Source organism: Marmota marmota, unplaced genomic scaffold (genome assembly GCF_001458135.2).
Source record: "Marmota marmota marmota unplaced genomic scaffold, marMar, whole genome shotgun sequence".
NCBI lineage: Eukaryota > Metazoa > Chordata > Mammalia > Rodentia > Sciuridae > Marmota > Marmota marmota.
The window spans coordinates 6,510,774-6,536,949 of record NW_026000171.1 but is presented as its reverse complement, the minus strand read 5'-3'; the positions used below and the strand labels follow the sequence as shown (position 1 = coordinate 6,536,949).

At 43.5% G+C, this 26,176-nt stretch overlaps 1 protein-coding gene across 5 annotated transcripts in view; it reads right to left on the bottom strand.

The window, feature by feature from the left end:
* Positions 1 to 17,445: 17,445 nt before the first annotated feature.
* The window catches only part of Dcp1b (decapping mRNA 1B), a 50,401-nt gene continuing 41,670 nt past the window's right edge, over positions 17,446 to 26,176 (bottom strand). The window contains exons 6-9 of one of the 5 annotated variants that reach the window (XM_015500772.2): positions 25,648 to 25,776; positions 22,852 to 23,727; positions 20,438 to 20,686; positions 17,446 to 17,671 (exon numbers count right to left, since the gene is read on the bottom strand). In XM_015500772.2, coding sequence (XP_015356258.1) covers positions 17,591 to 17,671; positions 20,438 to 20,686; positions 22,852 to 23,727; positions 25,648 to 25,776 — 1,335 coding nt within the window. In that variant the 3' untranslated portion in view covers positions 17,446 to 17,590. Of the gene's footprint in view, positions 17,672 to 18,302; positions 18,628 to 20,437; positions 20,687 to 22,851; positions 23,728 to 25,647; positions 25,777 to 26,176 lie in introns of those variants that run through there. The other 4 variants (XM_048787481.1, XM_048787479.1, XM_048787478.1 and 1 more) reach the window with 4 other exon arrangements.

Genomic DNA, 26,176 nt, shown 5'->3' with positions numbered 1-26,176 from the left:
CCTGGTACCACGTGCATGGAGGCCTGCTCCAGCGTGAAACAGGGGGGGGGGGGGGGGCGTGTATTTGGGGATTTTTTTTGCAGAGCCAGCGATGCCCATGCAAGGATAGAAGAAGGGAAAGCAGCAGCCTCCTCTGCCTGGAATGCCCTTCCCACATACTCACAGGGCCCCTCCTGAAGCCCCTTCAGCTCTTTTTCACTTGTTCCCTTCCCAGGGAGACCTTCCCCTGGACCCTGTCCAACCTGCCATCTGTGCTGGGCACCTCCTTTCCCTCCCTGCTCATTCCCCTCCTTGGCATTTTCTTCTCTACCTTCCCACATATTTTGTCCCTCTTTTTCCTTTTTTTTTTTTTTTTGGTATCGGGGGATGAACTCTGGGGCCCTCGACGACTGAGCCACATCCCCAGCCCTATTTTGTATTTTATTTAGAGACAGGGCCTCACTGAGTTGCTTAGGGTCTCACTTTTGCTGAGGCTGGCTTTGAACTCGTGATCCTCCTGCCTCAGCCTCCTGAGCCGCTGGGATTACAGGCATGCTCCCCTGCACCTGGTGATTTCGTCCCTCTTGCTTAGTGTCCAAGTTCTTCTTCTCAGGGCCGGAGTACTTGCTTTGTTCACTGCATTTCCAGTGCCTAGATCCGTTCTTGGCATGGTGTAAGAGCTCGGCGCTTACTAAATAAATGAAACCTGGTTGTTCACAAACTGTAATAAGAAATATATATTTGGGGAGATGGGGTTGTGGCCCAATGCTGACCTAGCACATGTGAGGCCCTGGGTTCGATCCTCAGCACCATATAAAAATAAGTAAATAAAATAAAGATATTTAAAAAATTATATCTAAAAAAAAAAAAAAGAAATGTATTTGGAGTCCATCCCCAGCTCCTGGCTCTGAGCTCCTAAAACCCTGGGACTTTCCTAGAGATGCAGCTCTAAGAGCATCATTTGTTCTGATGTTGCCTCTGACCTCAGGTCCTGCCACAGATCTCACAGATGCCTTGGAATTCCCTGGGAGCATCTTCTGTGACAATAAGGCAACTGTTAGTGGGGTCCTGGAAAGTCACAGGAAGACCAAGCCAGGAGTGGGAGCTTGAAATGTCCAGCCCCATCCCCCATCCTCAGGTAGCAAAGAGGGAGGGGCTGGAGATTGACTTCATGATCCATTATGCCCATGGGATGAAGTTTCCATAAAAATTCCTAAGTACAAGGTTCGAAGAGCTTCTAGGTTAGTGAATACATCCATGTGCCCAGGAGGGTGGTGGGCCCCGATCCCATGCAGATAAAAGCTCCTAAGTTTGGGACCCTCCCAAATTTCACTCTATGTACCTCTGTGTTAAGTGTCCATCTACGTCCTTTCTCATAGCACATGTGTTTTCCTGAGTTCCAGAAGGTGTCGTGGAAAATTATGGAACCCAAAGAAATGGTCATAGGAATCTCTGATTTGTAGTCAGGTCAGACAGAAGTGTGGAAGTGTAGGTAACCTGAGGGCCCACTGCTTATGATTGGCATCTGAGGTGGGGCAGTCTCTGTAGGACTGGGTCTGTGTCACTCCAGATAGTCGGCGTCATAATTAAATAGCAGCGTGCTCTCTGTTGGTGTCCCGAAAGTAGAAATGATGGGTGTGGAAAACCACCCACATCTGGTGTCAGAAGCGAGGTGTTCTGAAAATACTGAAAGTAATATGAGTGTCCTGGGGAAGGGTTGCCTTTTCCTATACACCTACCTGGGGAGTTTGTGGAAGCTCACATCCCTAGGCCTTGGCCCCAGGTCTTCTCGGGTGACCCTGGTCCTGGCTCCCTGTGCAGATACAAGAATGTTCTGCCTTGAATCAGAGACACCTAGGAGAAGCAAAAAGAAGGGGTGAAAGCTGCCACATCCAGGAGCTAGCAACCGTGGGTGACTGTATAAACCGTCAATTGGGATACGATCCAATGTGAGGACAAAGCTTTTTTAAAGTTCATGGGTTTGTTGGATTGTGCATTTTTTCACCCCCAGGGCAACACAGGGTGACACAGGGTGACACAGGGAGAGAGTGTAGCAAAAGGACAGTCACTGTGGGGGCAGGCAGGGCCAGGAAGGGAATTCGTGTGCCTGTCCTGAGAGGAGCAGGTCGATGCGGCGTGGAGTATTACACAGGGATGAGAAATGGCTGGCTAGATATCTGCATGGCAACCAGGATGAAAAGTAACAGTGCAGCATTTGGTGAAGGAAAAAATAGAATCAGATTCCTAACACAATATCATTAACATAACTGTAAAATGCATGCTTGAGGCTAGGCAATGATGTCTTAAAATGCAAAAATTACTAATAATAAGAGAAAAAATAACTGCATTAAAATGAAGAACACTTGGGATGGTGTCAGAAGAGACCATTAAGAGAGTGAAAAGGCCGACAATATACAGGAAGTATTTATCCCTGTATCCAATAGATGATTCATAGGAGAACACAAAAATAACTAAGACAAATCGACATAGAAAAGCAAATAGCCCAGTATAAAAATGGGCCAAAAAACTTGATTGAACGTCTCACAGAAGACCAGATACAAATAAGCCACATATACATGGACAGGCTGTGTGCTCAGCACCATAGTTATCTGGGAAATGCAGGCTAAAGACTTAACAGGAAACCACACTCCTGCCAGCAGAATGGTTGAAAACTAAGACTGACAGTGTCTCACTTAGGCTACGTATGTTGCTGGAGGAAGTGTCAAAGGGCGCTGAGGAGGCATGATAGGGAGGGGAAGTATCTGCTTCTCTATGACCCATGGTGCTTCCCCTGTACATACCCCAGGGAGATAAGCTCCATGGCCACCACAGACATGCACCAGAAAATGTTCATCGACACTTCATTCATCAGAGTTGAAGGATATGGAATAACAACCCCCGGGGAGAAAGAAGGCAAATGATGGGTTTTGGTCTCTAGACTTTCATCCCAGTCTCAATGGGTTTCCAACTCTTGCAACTGTTTCCCTGATTTACACTTTGAACCTGCACAACTAGTTTCCTCATGGCTCAACCGGCACATCCTACGTCTCTAATGCTTAAGTCACACTAAACATTCTGCTATCGTTAATTCTCCTTAAGACCTATAAAAAACAGACCCCACTGGGCGCGGTGGCACATGCCTGTAATCCCAGCAGCTCAGGAGGATCGTGAGTTCAAAGCCAGCCTCAGCAACAGCAAGGTGCGATGCAATTCAGTGAGACCCTGTCTCTAAATAAAATACAAAATAGGGCTCAGCGGTCGAGTGCCCCTGAGTTCAATCCCTGATACCCAACCCCTCAAAAAAAACAGACCCCTCTTGTAATCAGTAGCCATTTTCTCCCCTGAAAATGTGCCATTTCACTGCTACTTAACAAAAACAGCTTGCTGATCGGAGGTCTGCTCCCGTTCTCAGTTATCTTTGCCTACAAGAGTCAAAAGCTGGGAGCTGGGGTTCTGGCTCATTGGTAGAGTGCTTGCCTAGCATGCGTGAGGCACTGGGTTCAATCCCCAGCACCACATTAAAAAAAAAAAAAACTGAATAAACAAAAGAAAGGTATTGTGTCCATCTATAACCAAAAAAAAAAAAAGAAAAGAAAAGTCAAACACTTGGAAAAATCCAACAATTCAAAGTTAATAAAACTTTGAATACTGCACAGCAATAAAAAAGACATGATTAGTGAAAGAGAAGACTATGTAACTCCATTATGTGAACTTCAAGAAAGTCCCATCTGTCTAGATGGTAAGAATTGGAATAGTGATATCTGGGGATTGGCTTTGACCAGGAAGGATCAGAATGGACCTACCAGAAGGCTGGAGGTATTCTATATGTTCATCTGAGTGATGAGTTAACATAGGTACCCCGACATTCGTACCCAGCTACTAATAAAATTCATTGAATTGTACACTGTTATGGTTTGGATGTGAGTTGTGCCCCAGAAGCTCATGTGTGAGACAATGTAAGAAGGATCAGAGGAGAAATGATTGGGTTGTGAGAGTTTTAACCCAATCAGTGAGTTAATCCCCTGATGGGGATTAACTGAATGGTAACTGAAGGCAGGTAGGGTGTGGCTGGAGGAGGTGGGCATTGGGGGCGTGGCTTTGGGTATATATTTGTATCTGGTGACTGGGGACCTCTTTCTCTACTTTCTGATCATCTTGTGAGCTGCTTCCCTCTGCCACACTCTTCTGCCATGATGCTCTACTTCACCTCGAGTCCTGAGGAATGGAACCAGCCTTTTGAGACCATGAAACTATGAGTCCTTAATAAACCTTTCCTCCTCTACAATTGTTCTGGTTGAGTCATTTAGTCACAGCAGTGAAAAAAAGCTGACTAAAACATACATTTAGGATTATGTATACTTTACTGTGTATGTGTTTTACCTCCATTAAAATTGAAACAAATTCTTGCACAGAAATCAATATGCATTTTGTAAGAATACCTGGAAATAGGAAGGAATACAATGAACAGATGAGCAATCATGGGAGTTTGTTGGGGATTGGGAGGGGATAGACCTAACAGCGAAGACATGAAGAAATGCAAAAAGGAGCCTTGTCCAAAATAATGATGAAAGTTTGTATAAACTAAGGAGTGTGATTAATTCAATTTTCTGTGAACTCAAGGTACAAAAGCAATAGCAGCAGAATAGGGGAAGTAGAAGTTAAGGCAGAAAGCACAGGGCTTTAGAAACTTGAGCTGAACAAACACTAAGAGAACTGTGGGATCGTTGTAATCCAGTGTCTCTTCTTCCCTTGCTCATGTATTAGTCAGTTTTACATCATTATAACAAAATGCCTGACATGGGCTACTTATAAAGTAAAGAGGTTTATTTTGGCTATGGTTCTGGAGCTTCAGGTCCAAGATTGGATGGCCCCATTGGTTTGGATCTCTGGCCAGGGTGGCACGCCCTGTCAAGAGCACATGTCAGAGCAAATTCTTACATCAGGAGCCAGGAAGCAGAGACTGAGAGCTCAGGGCCCCACGGTCCCCTTTGAGGCACACCACTAGACCTTTGGACTTCCCATGAGATACTACCTTTTTTCTTTTTTTTTAATACTTTATTTTTTAGTTATAGTTGGACATGATACCTTTATTTTAAATATCTATTTTTATGTGGTGCTGAGGATTGAACCCAGGGCCTCACACATGCTAGGTGAGTGCTCTACTGCTGAGCCCCAGCCCCAGCCCAAAGAGATCCCACCTCTTAAAGGTCCAAAGTGTCTCCCACTACTGCCACCTTGGGCCCAAGATTTTACAAATAAACCTTTGAGGACACCCATATAAACTATAGCAGCCCATTATCAAGAGCAGCCCACCCTGGTCTGCTCAGTGTCATGATGGGATCCAAGACAGTGACAAACCTAAACAAGACAAAGTTCTTGAGTTGGATCATTCAGGGCCAAAGCTTCCCACGTTGGTGACAACCTGGCACTTAAGCCAGACTACACCTGTGTCCGTCCACATGTTTATCAGTTGGTACACCACCTTGTCAAGCCCAGTTTGGAGGAAACTCACCCATAGCAAACTTTGAGTAAGGTTTAGGTTCTCCTGCTAAGAAACCATCACCCTGGTTCATAGGCCATAATCCTGGTGTCTCATTGGAAACATTTTTGTGTGACACCAGTGACAGCTGCTGGTGGGACAACCATTGGATCAAGAAGAATCCCCACTTTAAAGAATTTCAGTAACAATATTGTTTTGAGTTGAATTCTTATGTCCCTCCCAAATTCCTATGTTGAAGTCTTAACCTCTAGTACCCCAGCCCGTGACCTTGTTTGGAAATGGGTTATTATATGTTATTACTAAGCAGAGCAGGCCCCTAATCCAACAAGACTGGTGTTCTTACAGAAAGGGAAACTTGAACACAGAGGGAGAGCAACATGTGGTGATGAAGGCGGAGATCAAAAGTGAAGCTTTGTCAGGCCAAGGAACACCAAAAATTGCCAGCAAACCACCAGCAGCGGGGAGAGAGACCTGGAACAAATTCTTCCTCATTGGCCTCAAATGGACCCAACCCTGCTGACACCCTGGATTTCCGGCCTCTAGAACTATGAAGTGCTGTTTAAGGCCCCCTGCCAGTGGCCCTTTGTTAACAGCCCTAGGAAATGGAGGCTGTGGTCTGAAGCAGATCCTGAACTGCCTTCCTCCTTGTTCCCAGCCCTCTCTTAGGAGTCTCTCTCCACTCTAATAAGAGAAAAAAGGATTTCTTCTCTGCAGCATGGAAATGACTTCCAGTGAACATTCAGAACATTTGAGATTGTTTTTAGAGGTGGAGAGGAGTGCATGGGGGTGAGGGTCATGTGAGGTGTCATGAAGAGGTCCTGCAGAGCAGCCACTGGGCACTGCTGGTGAGAGCCAAACCTCAGGGGATCAGGCTCAGAGATGCTCAGGATGGAGTTGGCAGAGGTTTGTTGTGGAGGATGTGAGAAGACTGCTGGGAACAGCTGGGGAGTGTGTGTTTGTGTGTTGTTAGTGCATGCATACGCAGGTGCATGTGTGAGTACATGCATGAGTTTATGTGTGCAAATGTGCCTGAATTTGTGTGTGCATGTATGTATTTGTGCTCTGAATAGATTGAGAAATTAAAGTACAAATCAGTGGAGGCACCCAGCAGGAGTAACTGGTCCTTTAATGAATCCCCCCAAACTCCTCCTTCTTTCCCTCCTGGGCTTGCTATGAACCTTCCTTAATTAATGCCTGCAGAAGGCTTTCAGATGCTAGAAGCAGCAGCAGCAGCAGCAGCTTTATAAATAAACACAGACTTCTAAAGGTTGACTAATGCCTTCACCCCTTAGGAGGGAGACAAGAGCTGTGCTGTGTTGGGGGCAGGGGCCTCCAAGTCAAAGGAGGCAAAGACAGTGGCAGCAACAAGGTTTGGGGCCCAGTTCCACCATTAAATAGTTGCTTCTCCTTGGGAAGGTTACACCCCTCCCTGGGCTTGGTGAGCTGCAAGTGTTGGACTGTGACCTCACCAGATCCTTTCTCATGCTCACATTTTATATAGTGCTTTTGGCCAAGGCCACAGAGTTGTGTCAAGCTGAGTACAAAAGGGTATTCAAGAGAAGCAGGCAGGGGCCATGTGGCTGCTCCTTGCCAGATGGGCTTCCCTGGCCTGGAATCACCCACACAGTGACCTGTTTACAGAAGACCAGTACTAGGCTCTCTCAGGGAGGCTTAGGAAGGGTACCTAACTAAAATCTGGGTGATGGCAGCCACAGAGGGACTGCAAAGTCATTCTCCTATGCTGTGAGTGAGGCACCCTGCCCTGGCCCTGGAGGGGCCTGTCTCCTGGTGATGGAGACAAAGAAAGTCGTGACCATTTTCTACTTGAGGCTGATGGCTACCTTTGACAGTGGCCTCCCCTGATCTTACATCCTAACTCAAAAGGAAAGACCCCAAAAGATAAAGGGGGCTGAATGTTGAGATGGAAAATAACCACATCTGGTTCATCCTTTCATTTGGCAGAGGAAGCTGTGGCTTTGAATGTTCATATGAGGGGGGTTTTGTCACATGCAGCAATGACAGAGGTTAACCCAGAATGCAGGCTCCTGCCTCTAGGGTAGCTACTTGTCTGCGGCCTGATTTCTTTTAGGTGTTTATTCTAAGCTGGTACATTAATTGGACAGCTGAACAAAGGGGATCCCTGGGGTCGGATGTTTGGCTAGCCATCTACAGTGATATATATGGTGACCATTTGGCCCATTTTCCAATGACAGTCTAAGTTTATGCCTATTGTCTGGTGGAATTATTAATAGTTCACATTCAGAAGTATCCTATTTAGGATGAATTATGTGGTCATCCTACTGATAAACAACAGGATGACACCAAATAAGAAAGAGGACTTAAATCCCCAGTATCTTTGACTTATAGAACAGAAAAGAGGTACAAAATCCCTCCAAAATTGTTCTGCAGTTTTCAGCTTAAGTTGTGTAATGGAAAATCATTCTGTATTTTCCTCCATTAGGTGGTGTGATGGCAAGTATTTGAGCTGGAAAATATTCCCCAAGATCTTCAAATTAGGGCCACCCCCACTGGACCAGTAGCTGTCTAAGGTTGTCACACATGAAATGCCAAGTAGTTCCCAATTCCAGGGTCACTGAGTCTGAAGTTATAATGAGACTTTATTTTTAAATTTTTTTTTTTTAGTTGTAGATAGACACAATACCTTTCCTTTGTTTGTTTATGTGGTGCTGAGGATAGAACCCAGTGCTAGGCAAGCTCTAGCTCACACATGCTAGGCAAGCGCTCTACCACTGAACTACAACCCCAGCCTTGAGACTTTATTTTTATTATCAAGTTCTACCACCTTTTTCTATAAATAGAGGAACTGACATCCAGAGAGAGGAGAATGGGGAGGAGGGGAGATCATATAACAGATCATTGGGTCTTGCTCTTTCTTCTGCAGGAGACTGACTCCATGTGTCTGGCTGTTTACATGCAGAAAGGGGAGAAGAGGGGAGCAATCCCTGGCTCTCAGTACTTCCCCTCCCTGTCCTGTGTCCCTCCAGTTAGCCAAGAGAACACCTGCAGATCCCCCTGCAAAGGAGAACAGAGCATGAGATCTGGAGCAGGTGGAGGGGTTGAGGGCTCTTGGGGTAACTATCTGGAAAACATGGGCAGACACACAGCCCCACCCACCCAAGGAGACAGAGAGAGTCTAGGAGAGGTTTTGCTGAGAGCCACAGGCCATCGGGGAGCTGTGGGACCCTTAGTTGACGCCTTGTGTTCAGTGTTGGATCAGACAGTGTAATGTTGTACCTGGGCCCATGGGACCCAGACCCCCTCATTCCTGTGATGGACCCTGTCCTGTTATCATCAGCTCCAGGTGAGGATTTGGGTTTTGGGAAGTACTTGCTGTAGGTTCTTCTTTTCTAAGTCTATGTGAGCCTGCAACCTTGGCCATTCTGCCTCTTGTTTCCCCTCCCAGGGTGCAGCACAGGTCAGTAGAAGCAAACTCTACAGGCACTGAGTGAAATGGTGAAATTAAGAAATTGACTTCTGGCTGGGTGTGGTGGTGCATGCTTGTAATCCCAGCAACTCAGGGGCTGAGGCAGGAGGATTACAAGTTTGAGGCCAGGCTTGGCAACTTAGTAAGGCCCCAAGCAACGTAGAGAGAAGGGCTGGGAATGTAGCTCAGTGGTAAAGCATCCCTGGGTTCAATTCCCAGTACAAGACAGAAAGAAAGAAAGAAAATAGACTTTTTTTTGAATTTCAGATCACTCAGCTATAAAATGAGAGAAATAAAATATGCCTTGCAGGGTTTTAGTAAGGGACAAAGGAAAGAATAAAGTCTGATAATAGGGTGTCTGTACAAATGATTGATAGGTATATCTGTTATAATTATTGTTATTGCTGCTATTATTATTATTATTATCTCTAGTCTGCATGTTCTTATTTAATCTTATCATCATGAACCTAGTCAACCAGGCAAAAAACATGGTGATCACCCTTGACTTTTCCCTTACCATGCACAGATGATTCATAATGAAATCTTACCAATTTTGATTACTAAACCTTTTTAAAAATCTGGACCTTTTTTTTTGTTTGGTTTGGTTTGGTTTTGTAATCACCCTTGGATCAGGCCATCATCAGTTCCTTCCTGACCATGGGCCCAGACCCCAGTGGTGTCTCTGTTGCTGTTATAGCTTGGATCTTGACTATCTCCCAAAGGCCCTGCGTTGAGGTGTGGTTTCCAGCCTGCACACAAATGGGAGGTGGTGGAACCTTTAAGAGGTGGGCCCAATAGAAGAAAGTTAGGACACTGGAGGTGTGCCCTTAAAGGGGACACGGGGATCCCAGCCCCTTCCTGTTCCTCTATTTGCTTCCTGGCTGCCATGAGGTGAAGAGTTTCTTCTGCCACATGCTCCTGCCATGATGCACTGCCTTACCACAGGCCTAGAGACAAACAGCCAACTGACTATGGACTGAAACCTCTGAAATCATGAACCAATGGGAACCTTTCCATGATAAGTTGATTTTATCAGGTGTTTTGTGGTGATGACAGAAAGCCAACACAACTGCCCATCCTCTCTTATATTCCCCCCCTTTACTGAGCTGCCAGAGACCTATAAAAAAAAGAAGATCTGACTATATCCCTTTGATTAAATCCATTAATGACTCCCCTGTGACTACCAGGTCTAGATTATGCTTTTTCCAGCTACATCTCCACCAGTCTCTTAATTCCAGCACAATGAATGGCTTATAATCTGGTCTAATTTCCATACAGTTTCTCCCCACCTATTCCACACACACCAAGGCTCACTGTTTCTTGTCTTTCTATCTTTGCTTATGCTATTTCCCCCCCTTGAACACATGCCTCCCCCATTTTGTCATAGGTTCTCAGTCATCGCTCCATTTTGGAAGACTTCTCTGGGCCCTGTAATATTCTAAGCCTATCAATTATCACCCTATAATGTTGTCTTATGATCAATCTACCTCCGAGCTGGACTGTGAGAATCTAGGGGCAGGGACCAGTTCTTATTCATGTTGGTGGCTCCAGTGCCATCCATGTCCTACGTACACAGGGCTTAATGCATGTTTACTCAATCAATGAATGAAGTGACTCCAAACTTAGCATGTGGTAAAGAGCTTGGGGAAAGGTAACTCACTTCCAATGAATGGAAAATATAGACACACTTTTTGGACATATGAAATTGAACAAAGCATGCTTCTCTGACATCTTCAGAATGAAGGATGGCAAAGAGGGTTGGGAAAAGCACTGAGGAGGATAAAAAGCTTCCAGGAACCCAAAGCTAGGGGTAGCTCCCTCTCAGCTCACATTACTGAGTTTGACCTAGGTAAGGCCCCAGCATCTGACAGGATATGGACATTGGCACAGATGGCACATTTTGCTGCAGAGCAGAGTCCCTCATCCTTCTGGGGGTTCATTCTTGATGGAATGTCTGTCGTCACAATTTCTTAGCCTCTGGAAATACAGGGGGAACTACTGTTTCCACAGTGCATAATCAAACTTAAGGAACTCATGACCCTGGAAAAGCAGCATGAGCAGAAAACATGGAAGCATCAAAAGTTATTCCAGACAAAATGTGACAGAGCAATAAAGAAAAGCTGGAGCCAGGTACGGTGGCACACACCTGTAATCCCAGTGACTTGAGAGGCTGAGGCAGGAGGATCACTAGTTTAAAGTGCCTTAGAGAGGCCCTGAACAACTTAGCAAGACCCTGTCTCAAAATTTAAAAACAATGTTTTAGTCGTTTTTTTTTTGTTGTTTGTTTGTTTTGTTTTTTCACTGCTGTGACTAAATAATCTGACTGGAACAACTGTAAGGGGGAAAAGTTTATTTGAGGGCTCACAGTTTCAGATGTCTTCTTTTGAAGGCCAGCTCCATTCCTTGGGGCTTGAGGTGAGGCTGAACATCATGGCCAGAGAGTGTGGCAGAGGGAAGCAGCTCACATCAGGAAGCAGAGCGGGAGACTCCACTCTCCAGATATAAATACATACACCAAAGCCACGCCCCAATTCCCACCTCCGTTAGCCACACTCTACCACCTTAGTTAATCCCATCTGCATTGTCTCACATGTGAGCTTTAGGGGGACACCATATCTAAAACATAACAAATAATAATAATAAAAGGGTTGGGGATGTGGCTTACTGGTTTAGTGCCCCTGGGTTCAATCCCCAGTACCTAATCATCATCATCATCATCATCATCATCATCATCATCAAAAGAAAGAGGAAAAGAAAAGCTGGTTACAGCTACTCTTTGAGGCTGAGTACTGCACATTCCACTGGACAGCTGTCCATAGAGAAACACCACTGGGAGCATGTCTGGTTCCGAGCCAAGTGACAATTTCTAAGCTCCTATGAAAAACACTACAGAGAAAAAAAATTCCTTTGATTCATGGTAGAGAAAGAGACAGGAGAGGGTGGGATTAGAATCCAGATCTTTGTAACTATACTTAGGGACAGTGTTCTTTGTACTTCTGCACATGGGATAAGGAGCTCATGGCAGCCTACATCCTGGGACTGCTGTCTTGGTCTTCTGAGCCCTTAAATGATGTAGGTACTAGATGTGTTGTAAACAGACAAGCCTACTACTACCTGTCAGACAGCTGGTGGGAAGTGGGAGTGAATCTCTGGGAGGAGCTAAGTTTGGACAGGTCTGGCAGGTTCCATCTTGAGACCCACTGAGAATGTCTAGATTGCGGTTGGTTGGCATCTCTAAAGCACCCATTTCAGAGCCAGCCCACCTCAGTGGGATGTTCTACCTTGACTTTTCTCCAGGTACTTGGTGCCTTTCTTCAGTCTGAAAGTTCTCAGACTTCCAGGGAGATTTGTAAGTTTGGGCTCACAACTCTAGGGTCTCCCACACTTTCTTTTGTCTGTTTTGAACATCTTCTGCTTCCTATTGTGTCCTCAGTTAACCTTTCATGGTTTGGATTTCTTGCATTTCCCTTCTTCAGCAATTCTGGGGGCTTGGTCCAAGCCGTGTGGATTGCTGGCTCAGAGCCTCTGAGCTTTCTGCAGCACCCAGCCCTGGAGAATATTAGCTACCAACAGTGATCTGCTTTTCACCACCCCTCTGATGTTTTAAGACTGCAGTCTGCACACGCAGTTTTTATTTGTGTACTTTTCTCAAAGCTCTTAGCTGTTGGGAGGCATTACTCATAATTCAATTTGGTGAAAATCTATCTGGATACCCAAGTTTGAGTTAAATATACCAAGGATTTGTATCTGCCTCCCTCACTCCCCTAATTGTAAGAGGGAGTAGGGAGCATAGCATTTGGAATCTGAAAATCAAGTATTCAGCAAAACACTGGGGAGGGAGGCTCACCAATATGTGCAGCCAGCCAACTTGACATGACGAAGCGTTGCTACAACCTGCTGGCTGCAAATGATAAATTTAACCTTAAAGATGACTTGACGTTCCAAAGCTGGGAAGCAAGCTGATTTCTCTGAAAAGACAGAAAGAGGCAATATCTGGGTAGAGCAGGTATTGTTTGCAAAAAGGATTCCTCCCTCTAAGAAGGAGTGAGCAGCCACTTTGTCTATAGGATCTGGAGAACTAATTCCTAAAACTCTCTCCTATACCTCTACCCCTGCCTGTCCCACCCCTACAAACAAAGAACTGTCATTACAATTCTGAGCTCTTCTCCTTCTCCGCATCTGCACTGACATATGGTTGAACCCAAGCAAAGACTGGTGGTCAGAGCACTCTTTTATTTTTTTACAGTCTAGTTTTACACACACACACACACACAACACATTTCTTTTTCTTTTTAATCTCTGTTTTTTATTTATTTTTTTATGTGGTGCTGAGGATCGAACTCAGTGCCTCACACATGCAAGACAAGCACTCAACCACTGAGCCACAACCCCATCCCAGAGCACTCATTTTTGATGTGACACCCAACCCCCCATCCTCAGTATCACACTCACCAGGGAAATAGGATTTCATGGTTAGGAACTGTTGGTTTTCTCTGTAACACCCAAGAGAATGGAAGAGAGCTGGTGTATTCAATAGCTGGGATTTCTTTAGGGGGATTTCTTTCTTCTCTGATTTGCATCTTTATCATTCAAGAGAAGAAAGCAGAATCCTGTCTGGTATGTGAGATGAAAAGAAAAAGGATATGAAGTTTGAAGAAACTTACCAGATGCCAACAATCTGTGCCTTCATGGGGGATCCTTTGGTCTGATAATATTTTATCCTAGGCCTACCTTTTGAAAGATCTGGAAGAAGCCAGTTGTAGGTGGTTTCATACCAATAGGCTGGGTATACACACCAGGAAGTTCTTGCAGATGCTAACAAAGGTTTCTCACACTGAAATTATTACCATGCTTGGCCTGCTAAATGCAGAGACTAAGCAGTGTCAGTGTGTCTTCAGATTATTGTTATTGAATAACATTGCCTTCTTTGGCTTTGCAAGTAAACCACTGCTTGGTAGAGTTTAGATCTTAAGTGTCCCCAAAGGCCCATGTGCTAAAGGCTGGGTCCCCAGCCTGTGGTGCTTTTGGGAGCTGGTGGAACCTTTAGGAGGTGGGGCCTAGTGGAAGGAAGTTAGGTCTTGGGGGTGTGCCCTTGAAGGGATAGTGGGACACCAGCCCCTTTCTGTCTCTTTCTTTACTTTCTACCACCACGAGGTGAGCAGCTTTGCTCCACCATGTATTCCCCACCACTGTGTACTGTGATGCAACAGGGCTAAGTGATCATGGATTGAGACCTCCCAAATCAAGAGCCAAAATAAACATTTCCTCTTTTAGGGTGATTTATCTCGGGTATTTTGTTACAGCAATAGAAACTTAACTGAGCTTTACCCATAAATGCATGGGCAGTAACCAGCAATCCTATCTTGGGTTATGCTGACAACTTTGTCTTAAAAGAGCTCATGACATTTCCTTTGTTGGGAAGGGACAAGTGTTACTGTTTTCTTTTTATTGATGAAGGGGAAAAGATAGTGTGTTAGTTAGCTTTCTGTTGCTGTGACAAAATACCTGAGGAAAACAGCTTAAAAGGTTTTGGCTATGGTTTCAGAGATTTCAGTCCATGGTTGATTGACTCCAATTGTTTCTGGGCCTGTGGGAAGGCAAAACATCATGCCAGAAGGGCATGGTGGAGCAAAGCTGCTCAACTCATGATAGCTGGGAAGCAGAGAGAGAGAGTATACAAGATAAACCCTTCTGAGGCATGCCCCCAGTGACCCACTTCCTCCTACTAGGTCTCAACTTCCTAAAGTTTCTACCATCTCCCAGTAGTCTCTTCAATTATGAACCCTCAATGGATTAACCAGCTAATGAGATCAGGGCACTCATGAGCTAATCACTTCCCCAAAGCCCTGTCTCTGAACACTGTTGCAGCTGGGACCAAGTTTTCAACACATGAGCCTTTGGGAAACATTCCAGATCCAAACTATAACAATGATATAGCAAAGTGGCCCCGGATATATAAGTGCCAACAACATACTGAACACTCAGGTCATGGTAGATGTTAAAGTGCCTCTCGCAGGGGGAGCCCACAGCTCCAGAGTGCCTGGTATGGAGGACCTGTTTGACATATATTGCTCCTATTTAGTCTTACAGACCCTGTGAGGGTCTTATGTTTCATAAACAAGAAACAACGTCTCAGGATGTCCACTTGTCCAGGAACTGAAGGCAGATCTGGGACTTCAAGGTTAAGTGCTCTGACCTTTACTCTAGACAGCTTGACTTTTGCAACTGCAGGGTGGACATCACTGCACTGGACAATGCTACCTTTACGGACAAGTATCTCAGGGCTCCACCTGAAACTGAGTTAGGTTAAAACTGATGCTTGGGAGCCAGAGACACCTAGGAGTAGCATCCAGGAGGGTCTCTGAATTCGGGATGGGAGTGGGAAGAAAAGTTAATTTAGATATGAAATCTAACTTTGGGTGCCTCAGATAACCCTTGTGATCTATTTTCTTGAACTCTATAGAGAAAGCTCTTTGTACAAAGACTCTCTCATCTGCTTTGTGGTATAGAAGAAATAAGCATTCCATCCCCAAATGCCCTTTAAAAGGGTGACTTAGTCTTTGGTCTAGATGAATTGGGGCTGTCACTTTTAAAGTGATTCATTCCAGTCAAGGATGGAGAACGTATTATTTTTCAAAACAGACCACTGTGGTGTTGACCTAAAAAGGCCCAAGTGAAGCCTGCATGTGTCTGAGCACACTGGGCTTGGGCTCATTCCTCTCTCACATCAGCACATGGGCGCTATTTCACAAGAGATGCTGCAACTGCTATTTCTTTTTATTTTATTCAGTGCCGAAGTAGAAGAAATATTTCATGAAATTTGCCATTCTCCACTGCAAATATATTAGAAACCTTGAGAATGAAATTAATCTCTTTCTACCTAGAGAAGTTATTTTAAACATGTCATTGCCATCAAAAAGAATTTTTAAAAATTTTTATTACTTTTATTTTTATTTCATTAACTTATTTTTCCAGTATTGGGGATGGAACCCAGAACCTCATGCATGCTAAGCAGGCACTCTACCATTGAGCTACATACTCAGTCCTCAAACAAATTATTTTTAAAGATTGGCCAGCAGGTAAGCATATCATTGATTTTGTTCCAATTTCAGTAGATATGTTGCCAAAGCAACACTGTTAGCATTGATTTTGGGATAATTGATCAATATATGCCTCTATCCTTGCCTTAGTCTCCTATGAGAATATTATATAAATGCAATTATTAATTTCAAGTATTTTAAGAGAGCTTCACATGGATTTATCACTATGTCAGACAATGTAAGAGACATCAAAGAAACAAAGAACCCATCTCTTCCTGATGCTGGAAGGTAACACAGTAGACTCCTCAAAGCACAGTGTGGAACAAGGGTTCAGTAAAAGTCAACTCCTTCTCCACCCACCTTTTCTCCTTAGAAGAAAAGTTCTCTCATGCAGGAGAGTGGGGGAGGTGTTGTTCTAATATAACTTTTGCCTAATGTTTGGCAGAACAAAGGTCTAAAGCTTCAAGTTCAAATAGGTACCAGAACCTGCAAGGAAACCTATTTTCTTCCTAGGCCTCTATTTATGATCTACAAAATGAGAATAAAACCTGTCTGCTGAGCAGTAATCTAAAGATCTTTTATGATCCAAGAATAAAAAGGACTATAGAAATGCAAAGCTTTATTTATTGCTAATACTCAGCAGGGACTAATTCCCATGTGGACCCTATTGGGCCTGAACAGCTTGGCAAGGGCTCTTCTGCCTCCTTCCAAGATTAAGCTCCTTGTCTCTGTGAACACAGAAATCAATCTGCTGCAGAGCTTGAAGAATCCTTATAGTTATGCCCCTGTACATTTACCACCTATTCTTCAAGGCTAAGAAAGGCTTTGCAATCTTCCATGACCTCTCCATCAGCATTTTTTTTGCTGAAAATGATAGAATGTTTCTTTGGAAGCACAGGCAGGCATATCCTGCTGCTTGGGCCCCCAAGAAACAACATGAGCTGGGTTAAATGAAGTGTTGCTGGGAATCTGGGCCATTTGTTGTCTCCTAGAACAGCCATCCTCTAGAAACTAGCTATAAATACCTTCAGAAATAATTTCCCTTTAAAGTCCTGGGTAACACATGCTAACTGGATTTCTGCAAATGAAAGGGGACTTTGGTAAAAGAAAACAATCATTACTTCCAAAGGCTCATGAACAGCTTTGTAGGTTAACTTGTGGGAGGATACTGCCACCTGGTGGTCAGCAGTATTACTTTTATTTTTATAAAATAATGTTGAGCAAAAAGAGCTCAACATTAGGAAATGGTGCTCTGAATAACCAGACCTGTTAATAACAAAGAAACAGCCCAGCAAACAGCCCTTCCCAAACAGAGCCAGATTCTTAAAATGGCCCCATAAATGTAAGGAAAAAGAAAAGGCTTGGCATTTTCTGTGTGACCTGAACGAAGACATTTTCTATCCACTCAATTCTTAGTACCAGGTATACTGAAGGATGTGATTCTTAAAAAAAAAACAAAACAAAGCAAAATGAAAACACACTTAACTATACAAAAACATTTTACTTCATATTACACGTACTTTTTAAAAAAGGCAGAAACATTTTAGTTTATACCACTTCACACAAAAGAACCTTGTGCTGGAATTCTAGAAGGACCTTGGAAATCAGTTTTAAAATGATTTGCTTTCACATAGTCTTTTTCAGGGCTGCTTGTGTCATGCTGAAGAGATAGGCTTCATAGATTATATTTAAGAAGTTGTCGTCATTCTGAAAAACAAAATCAAAAGGCACAGGAAATGTAATTGGGTGGCAGAAACCAAGGCTACCTATCTTGGAGCAGAACTGGCATCAGATACTAAGATGCTCACCTCTGCTTGTTCACTTGAACAGCGGGCAGGGTTTAACCGTAAGTGAGGCCGTCAAATGAAGCTGAAGGCAAGGCGGGGATGGGGCTACTGGCTTTCAACTCAGTGTCTGAGGTAGCAAGTGCTCTTGGGCAACAGAGCCACATGGCATCATGGAACAAGGTTTACTCATGAAAAGCCAGAGTCTGCTGCATGAAAAGACGCATTTCAGCCAGACTGGTAGCATTTGCCTGTAATCTCAACTACTCAAGAGGCTGAGGCAGGAAGATTGCAAATTCAAAGGCTCGCCTGGGCTAATGAGACCCTGTCTCATTTTTTTTTTTTTCTTTTCTTAAAGAACTGGAAGTATAGCTAGTGGTAAGTGCTTGCCTAGCATGTTGAGGTCCTGGGTTCACTACCCAATAAACCTCCCCAGAACCCCCCCCCCCCCCCCCCNGCCAAAAAAAAAAAAACAGGTCTCCAATGGATGAGTTGAAAGGAAATGATTTAGGTTACTTAGCCACATCCCCAGTCCTTTTTATTTTTTATTTTGAGACAGGGTCTCACTAAGTTGCTTAGGGCATTGCTAAGTTGCTGAGGCTGGCTTTGAACATAGGATCCTCCTGCCTTAGCCTCCCGAGTTGCTGGGATTACTGGTGTGTACCACCACTCCCAGCTGCAGATAGTCCTTAAAGGTTCTCCAAGTTGCCCACAATATGTATGCTTTGTTTGGGGGCAATAATTAGCATGTTATCTGCAATATGCTTCATTGGTCTCTTACCAAAGCCAAAATAAATCTTCCCATGAGTGGTGGAAAGTTTCTGGCCTTGGCAAGTGGGCAGCAGTTAGACTGATAAGTCTCTGGATTCTTTTGCCAGGCTACAGGGTGAGAGAGAACCACAGGTCTAATTGGTGGTTTTCTTGATTTTTAATGCTAGAAACATCTCCCTCCCACTCAAACCCTTTAAAGCTTTAGCAACTCACACACATTTCATATCTTCCCTCTACCCCCTGCTCCCACCACACACATAGACAGCATTATTCTCATGAAATGAAGGCAGTAATGTTATTCCTGTTTTTCCTTCAAAAATAAAGTCCTATGTATGAGATTGTGTCCTAATAAATGAGACTAAAACCACAATGCCTGAGTGACTTCTAGCGGTGCATCAGGAAGGTGATATCTAGAACACAGAAAGAAGTGAAATAGGCCTGGGGTTGTGGCTCAATGGTAGCGCGCTTGTGTAGCATGTATGAGGCACTGGGTTCAATTCTCAGCACCGCATTTAAGTAAATGAATAAAATAAAGGAGGAAGGAACAGGAACAGAATTTCTAAGTAGCAATGTATAGAGTCTTGGGACAATGTGATATAATGAAATGAGCCAGAAAAATACAGATCTTTAAAATTCAAACTTAAATTTATTTTTCTTTATTGTTCACAGTAAAGAAGTTTATTCTCTGTAAACTCTCATGAACTTGTCATGGATAGTTTAAAAACATGGAAAATATTCTTATTCTGATATTTATGAATTAGCAAGCCTCAATCATTTGTTATTGATCTTATTTTATATCAGTTTGCTATTAGGTTTTTGCACTCAGATGCTGATTTCTAGCCCCATTCTTTTCATTCTTTCTAAAATGTGTTCTTTTTAAAAAATGCTTTTACTAATAAGAGACTCTTGTCTCTTTAAGTAGAATGAGACAACTGCAAAAGCCCTAGCCTACTCTTTTGAAAAGACATCTGGTGCTTAAACAAAGTACCACAAACATTTTTCTTAAAGACCATTCAACACAAAGATACCTAAGTACATTAAAGACATGAACTGAGATGTCTGAAGACTGTCTGGATGAAAGCATACCCCCCTTTCCAAGTCCTATCCTTTACTCTGTGTGTGCTTTGCTAGGTAGGGCACTAAATGCTCTTCTAGAGACTGGTCCCTTACAACACTTGTGTTATTAACATGCCCATGACATAACACAGGGGCATGGGGCACTAGGAGACAGATAAGGTATAATCCCAGTTCTGCTTATTTACTGTCTATGTGACCTCAGGCCAGTCACTTACCTCAATTTTCTTGTTTGTAAAATTGGGACAAATAATAAGGTTTTGTATAGGATTAAATGAATTTATATATGTAAACAGTGCCCTGCACAAAGCTGTATATGAGTTTCAACTATTATTCTTATTGTGAGACAAGGAGTCCCATCATACCACCCTGTCCTAATTAGCAGGTCTCAAAGCCATTTGTAAAATGTGCCTGAAGCAGTCACAGCCAGTACTTGCTTCCCTGCCTGTTCCTTACATGTCTGATAGTCTGCTGGACTCAAGACTACGACTTCCAAGATGGGCCTTACGTCTGTTTCCCACAGTGAACTCTCTGGGCACCCTGCAGTGCCCAGAGTCCCCTCAGTGTTGGCCTTCTTTTCTGACAGGTGACAGCTTGGAGGCCTTAAGTCAATTCTCCAAGTCACAAATCCCTTGAAGGGTACAGACATCCAATGCTACAATTAGTATTCTAAACATTGTCCAGCTAGCTGAGTTCAGAAGCCGTTGGGGTGCACGCTGAGTTGTTACAGGCTCCCTTCTTGTTCTTGGGAGGACTAAATAGGCATCCGCTTATATCTCATGGCCACAACCAGTAGGTCCACAGGTTGGGTAAGGAGGGAAGGGAGATGACAGGGCCCTCTTACCTGAACCAGATATAGCAGTGCTTCTTGGAGCTGCAGCCTGGTGAGTGGGCTGCCAGCTACCACAGAGGGCTCCGGGTTCTGCAGGGGCAGGAGGAGGCTGGTAGGGGCAGCAGGCAATTCCTGGCCTCCCAGGAACAAGAGCCCATTATCCCTCTCCCTCGGTGGGGTGCCAGAGGCTTTTGTGAACACCATGGGGGACATGAGCAGAGAAGGAGCCACTGTAGCAGGAGTGCGCTGAGGTGAGATGACCTGCTCACAACAAAGACATACACACAGGCAGGATTAAGGAGGAGCCCACTGAAACTCAAGATGCAGAGGCCCCTTGTGTACAATGGTGGATAGTAATTGTTCACAGCTCCACCAGGTGGGAAAAACTTATGAGATAACTGATGTCTGCTCAATTCTTTAAGTGTTTTCCTTTGGCATCACTAAGCAGCTCTGGAACAGTCACTCTGCCAGCTGTTGTATTCCCACTGCATATAAAGCTTGGCTTTTGGATAATATGCATTTAGGAATGCTGGTCTTCCTCAAGGATGCTGTCCATTGCCCCAACCTAAAAATCCAAGCAACCATGTGAGTTGCTGCATGTATTTATTTGGGGCACTTCTCCTGCTCCTCTGCTGCCTCACTCATTTGTTACAAGGAGGGACCATGATTTGTGGGGTTTACTCTCGGGTCCCTTCCTGATAGGACCTGCCTGCTTGTGGAGTGTTTTCTGTTTCTCCAGGCTGACATGCTGGCAGCACTGCTGGTGACCTGTCTGTCTGGGTAAGTGTGTCTAACTCACTTGGCTATAGACCTAAAACCAAGTTCCAAGTTTCCCAATGGCTTTTCCAGTTATGCAAGTGACATTCTGATCCCTGTCTGACTAACTCCTACAGTTATCATGTGTTTTTAACTCAGGTAAGAAAAAGGGATGTTATTTCTCAGCTTCCAAATACCCTCAAAGAGGTCATGAGAAGAGGTAGAGAAGCCATCGATATAGAAATTGCTGTAATTTTATAATCATTCCCTTGGCATCTTTTTTTTTAGCAGAAACTGGCCTAGAGGAAGATGGGCTGTTTGTTTCTTTTAACTTGTCCCTATTTGATATTTTGAGGAGAGGTGCTGAGAACTGATGCTCCCCAGGGGAGGAGTCGCAGCATTAGGAAGAGCACAGCGTGGGCTGCCAGAATGTACACTTTCCTTACTTGGCTCTTGACATTTGTGAGTACTGAAGAGAGAATTATATATGCAGAAATCTAAATCAGACTATTAATCCCACTTTTCTAATTCTAAGTCATCAAAGAGAAAAAAAAAGACATTTTAAAAGGGGGACAATATCATGCTGAAATGAGGGTGAAGGTGAGTTATAAACGTCATTCTACAGTTAGAAGGCACTCAGATTTGGGATTTTAATTTTAAAAAAAGGGAAAAGATCTGGACACAGTATTTCATGTACACAGAGTTATGGCACACAGCCAACATCTTTGTTTTCAAAAAAGCAAAAGCTTTCTGAGGAACTGTTTTAAGTTACATTACACAACATGTCAAAAAGACCAGTGGTAATATGTGTAATAAGTAGGGGGAACTTTTGATTTTTAAACCACTATATTTTCAGTGATTTTGTGGCCATCCAAAGAGAACATTATCCCAAGCCAGATCTCCAGATATCACCACAGGCAGATGAACCAGCAGCTTCTGGTTTTCTCACAATTCCCAGTTATTGATGGATATACAGAACCATCTCCCCAGAAGGTTAGAATATTTCTAAAAATTCTAAGATTCTTCCCTCTGTGGCAGCTTGTGTATGGAGAGCAGAGGTAGGTGGCACACTTAACCCTTCCCTGATCTTCATTAAGCTATGATGATTTAGAGGTGGATAAAATAGGTTGTTACTTTTATGAGGTGTTTTCTGCTTACTTAAGGAACTACATGACTGTGGGCTCTGTAGGGGTAGGAAGTTAGCTCTCTCCTGTTGTAGAGCACAATGCCCAACATGAAGGAAGTGCTCAAAATCATTTACTAAATCGATGAACAAGCAATAACTGTAGAGAGAAAAACAAGAAGTCAGATGTTTGATATTTCAGAGTGATTTTAAACCAGGCCATTTGAAGTTTCCATAGGTAAAGATACGTTCTTTTCTATGTCTGTGCTGGTCTTTAGACCTTATAGCTTTATGAGGATTTGACTTTACAAATAAACAAGTGCTAAAGTGTGGGGGTTGGGGGAGCTTCCACACTGCTAAGCAAAGGAAAGTTTCTCCTTCCAGGCAGAGAGGTAAGGCCAACAAGATGCATAGGGGTGGCTTTAAACAGAAATGTGTATGATACCTGGCTCCTACGGCAGGAGCAGATTGCAAATTTCACTGCATCATAGTGATAAGATATCTGGTGGCGGGTGGTGGTGGTGGTGGGGTGGCAGTCGATACTTACCTGCAAAAGAGGAGCATGCTTCTCTGTGCTGGATGTCCTGTTGATCCATGGCTCCAAGGGTTTGCCTGTCCTAGAGCTCTGGGTCACCACAGGGAACTTGGCTGCCAAGGCTGGACGGTGAGAGGTCTGTAGCTGCTGCTCCTGTTGTACAACCTGGAGCTTTCTCAGTAACTCCTGGGGGGAGATCACTCCAGGGCTGCTCGTCTGACTGTCAGAGACAGGGAGCATTTGTCTTGGCAGGGTGGACTGTCCCTTTCCATGAGCCTGATGTCCTAGCATCTGAGGTGGAAGGGAGCCATTGAAATACACCAATTGTGGCTGGGCCAGATCCTTGGCTGGAGTCACAGGAGTGGCAGCAGAGAAGGTTCTGCTGCTGTTGGGGGCAGCTGGGCTCACAGGGCCTGGTGTACTAAGGTCATACGTGTTCACTGCCCCTGGGGTACTCTGGAGCTTCTCTAACAGGTTGTGCGTTCTGGAAGTGCTGTGCCCAGCATGTGAAGTCCTGACGTTATGGGGAGACCCTGGCTGGAGAGGTCCAGGAATAATTTCCCTGGCAGAACAGGAGCTTCCATTCTCACAGGGCCTCTGTTCAGGCAGCTCTGACAGTGGGTGCAGGTCCGTGTTTCTGATCATGAGTTTTTGAATGGCTGGACAAAGCTGCTTCTCCATGAGAGGCGACTGCCTTCTGGGCTCCTCATAGGACAGGGAGCGTACAACTCCCTGCCTAACTGGAAATTTCTCTTGCTGTTGCTGCTGCTGCTGCTGCTGTTGTTGCTGGGGAGTTTGGGGGAGTGCTACAGTTTCTGGACAGATAGCTTTGTCCTGCTTCCCAAACAGAGCTGTCAAGGATAAGTGTTGGGGTTCAGGGTCTAAGGTCTGGAAAAAATAAAGATATCTGAAAATGGGTTCACACACAATTTGGTTATGGAAGAGGGCTACAAAACATAACTTACCTAACTGATGATTTATTCTATTTAAAAGGATCAATTAGAGAGAATGAAAAAATTATAAACTTGAAAATTTTGAGACTTTCTTTTTAATGTCAAATACTTTCATACCCTCTTACCCCTAAGATAGTCATTATATTTTCATGTCTGCTGATTGATAAAGTAGACATGAGATCCTCGAGGGGCCTGGGGTTGGAAACTACTATGGGGCAAAATTACATATACTAACAAATAAACACTCTCTACAACAGGAAGTCCACCTAAGCCTGTAGAGTACAAAGGTATTGAGAATACACAGAAATAGGAGGAGTTTAGGTTCCTGATAGCTTTTCACAGAATTACAGAAATCTAGAGCTGGAAAGAAACATAAGTCATTTACTACAGCTTGATCTTTTCAACTATATGCCAGTGGCTTTTTAAAGAACAGTTATCAGATATGTACACTGTGTCTAGGCCAGCCAGCTAGAGAGCTCCTCTCTTCCTCTCTGGATCAACTCCACCTCTTTCGGCCACCTTCTGCACTGTTGCATTAAGAAAACATGAGCTCCATTCTAAAGTCAATATATTCTGGTTTCTCTATTAAAATATAATAAAAAATTTCCATGGAAAGCAATAAAAAGAAGCTAAAAGAAATGAGAAAAGACTTCTTAGTCTTCATCTTTGGCTCCCTGTTCATTTTCAGAATTTTGATTTAAACTAATTCCTTGAAGAAAAACCTTTAATCAGGAATAACCATAATTAAATGACAGACACTATATTTGCAATAAATGAGACTTTCAGATTAGCAAGTTTTGTTATTGCTGTACTATTCTGAAATATATGTATATATATACACATACACACACACATATATAATACATAAACATACATTGACAAAAAATCTGCTATTTTTTACGTTTTAAATTGCATATAAAGCTGCCACATTTATGTTTTAAATTGCAAATACAGTGACAAGTCATCAGGTCTACAGGGGATTTTTATTTTAAAATTTTTTATTGGTGCATTGTAATTATATATAATGTTGGGATTCATTATACCATATTCATACATGCACATAACTTTATCATCTCACTCCTTTTTCATTTCCTCCCTTTTCCCTCCCCTCCTCCCTCTACAGGAGGTTTTTAAATCACTCCTTTAAACACTGAGCTCATCGAGAACAAATACCCCATTCTCTTCACATAGTTCCTACCTAGCCCTATGCTTGGCATAAGGAAGTGCTCAGAAATATTAACTTCACTGCCGGGTATGGTGGTGCACACCTGTAATCCTAGCGGCTTGGGAGGCTGAGGCAGGAGGATTGCAAGTTCAAAGCCAGCCTCAGCAAAAAAGCGAGGCTGTAAGCAACTTGGTGAGACCCTGTCTCTAACTAAAATACAAAAATAGGGCTGGGGATATGGCTTAGTGGCCGAGCACCCCTGAGTTCAATCCCTCACACCCCCTCCAAAAAAAGAAATATTAAATTCAGTTTTGTAGCTTTGGTGGTTGTTCTTTCAGTGACCTTGGAAACCACCTACCCCAGAAAGAATACAGAACCAGTGGGAAATGTTTCTGTTGCCTCAGACAACATGTTATTGGTCATCTGATGATGGTTTTTAAAACAAGTATCTTCTAAGGCGTTCAAGTCCACAAGACATGAGCACAGAAGGTGGTAAATACACAAAGTAAAAACTTTAACCTCTGTCTAGGAAAAATAAATCATTAATAATAAAAAATTTTAACTTGAAATTTTTCCTAGATTGACCTTCAGCATTCTTCAATGGCACCAGGCCCTCCGCTGATACACTCTGGGTAAAAGTTCTGTAAGAATTCCACAGAGAGGCTGAGATTAAAGAAGCAGAGAACTTACCTGGCTGGGCTGAGGTATGAGCTGCTGCTGGTTGTCACTGGGTTTTACTGGGATTGGTTTGATGAGATTAGGGTTATCATAGATGGCAGATGAACTCGTTATCTGTTTTGGCTCAGAACAGGTTTTATACTGAAATGGAAAAAACAAACACCTCAATCTTTGGTGTAAAAGATTGCCTTAGTGTTTTTTGTTTTTTTTTTTAAAAAACACCTTCTGTTTCTTATTTAATTGGTAGGTGATTTTTTTTCCCCCTTTGATAGGTCTCATGCACAAGGGATAATTTCTTAAATTTCTGTGGTTTGAGCTATATTTGGGTATAAATCAAATTTTAATTTTAATTTTTCTTAGTTGTACAATTCAGTGCCCTAAACTATTGCCAACAACATCAGCCTGAGGGTCTAGAGTTCTCAAATCCTTGTATAATTGAAAGGCTATCTATTTGTTTAAGTAGTAGTCTTAAAAGATATGCTCTAATGCTTTTCAATGATAAACAGTTACAGAAACTATTCCTTAAATAACATGTCTGGAA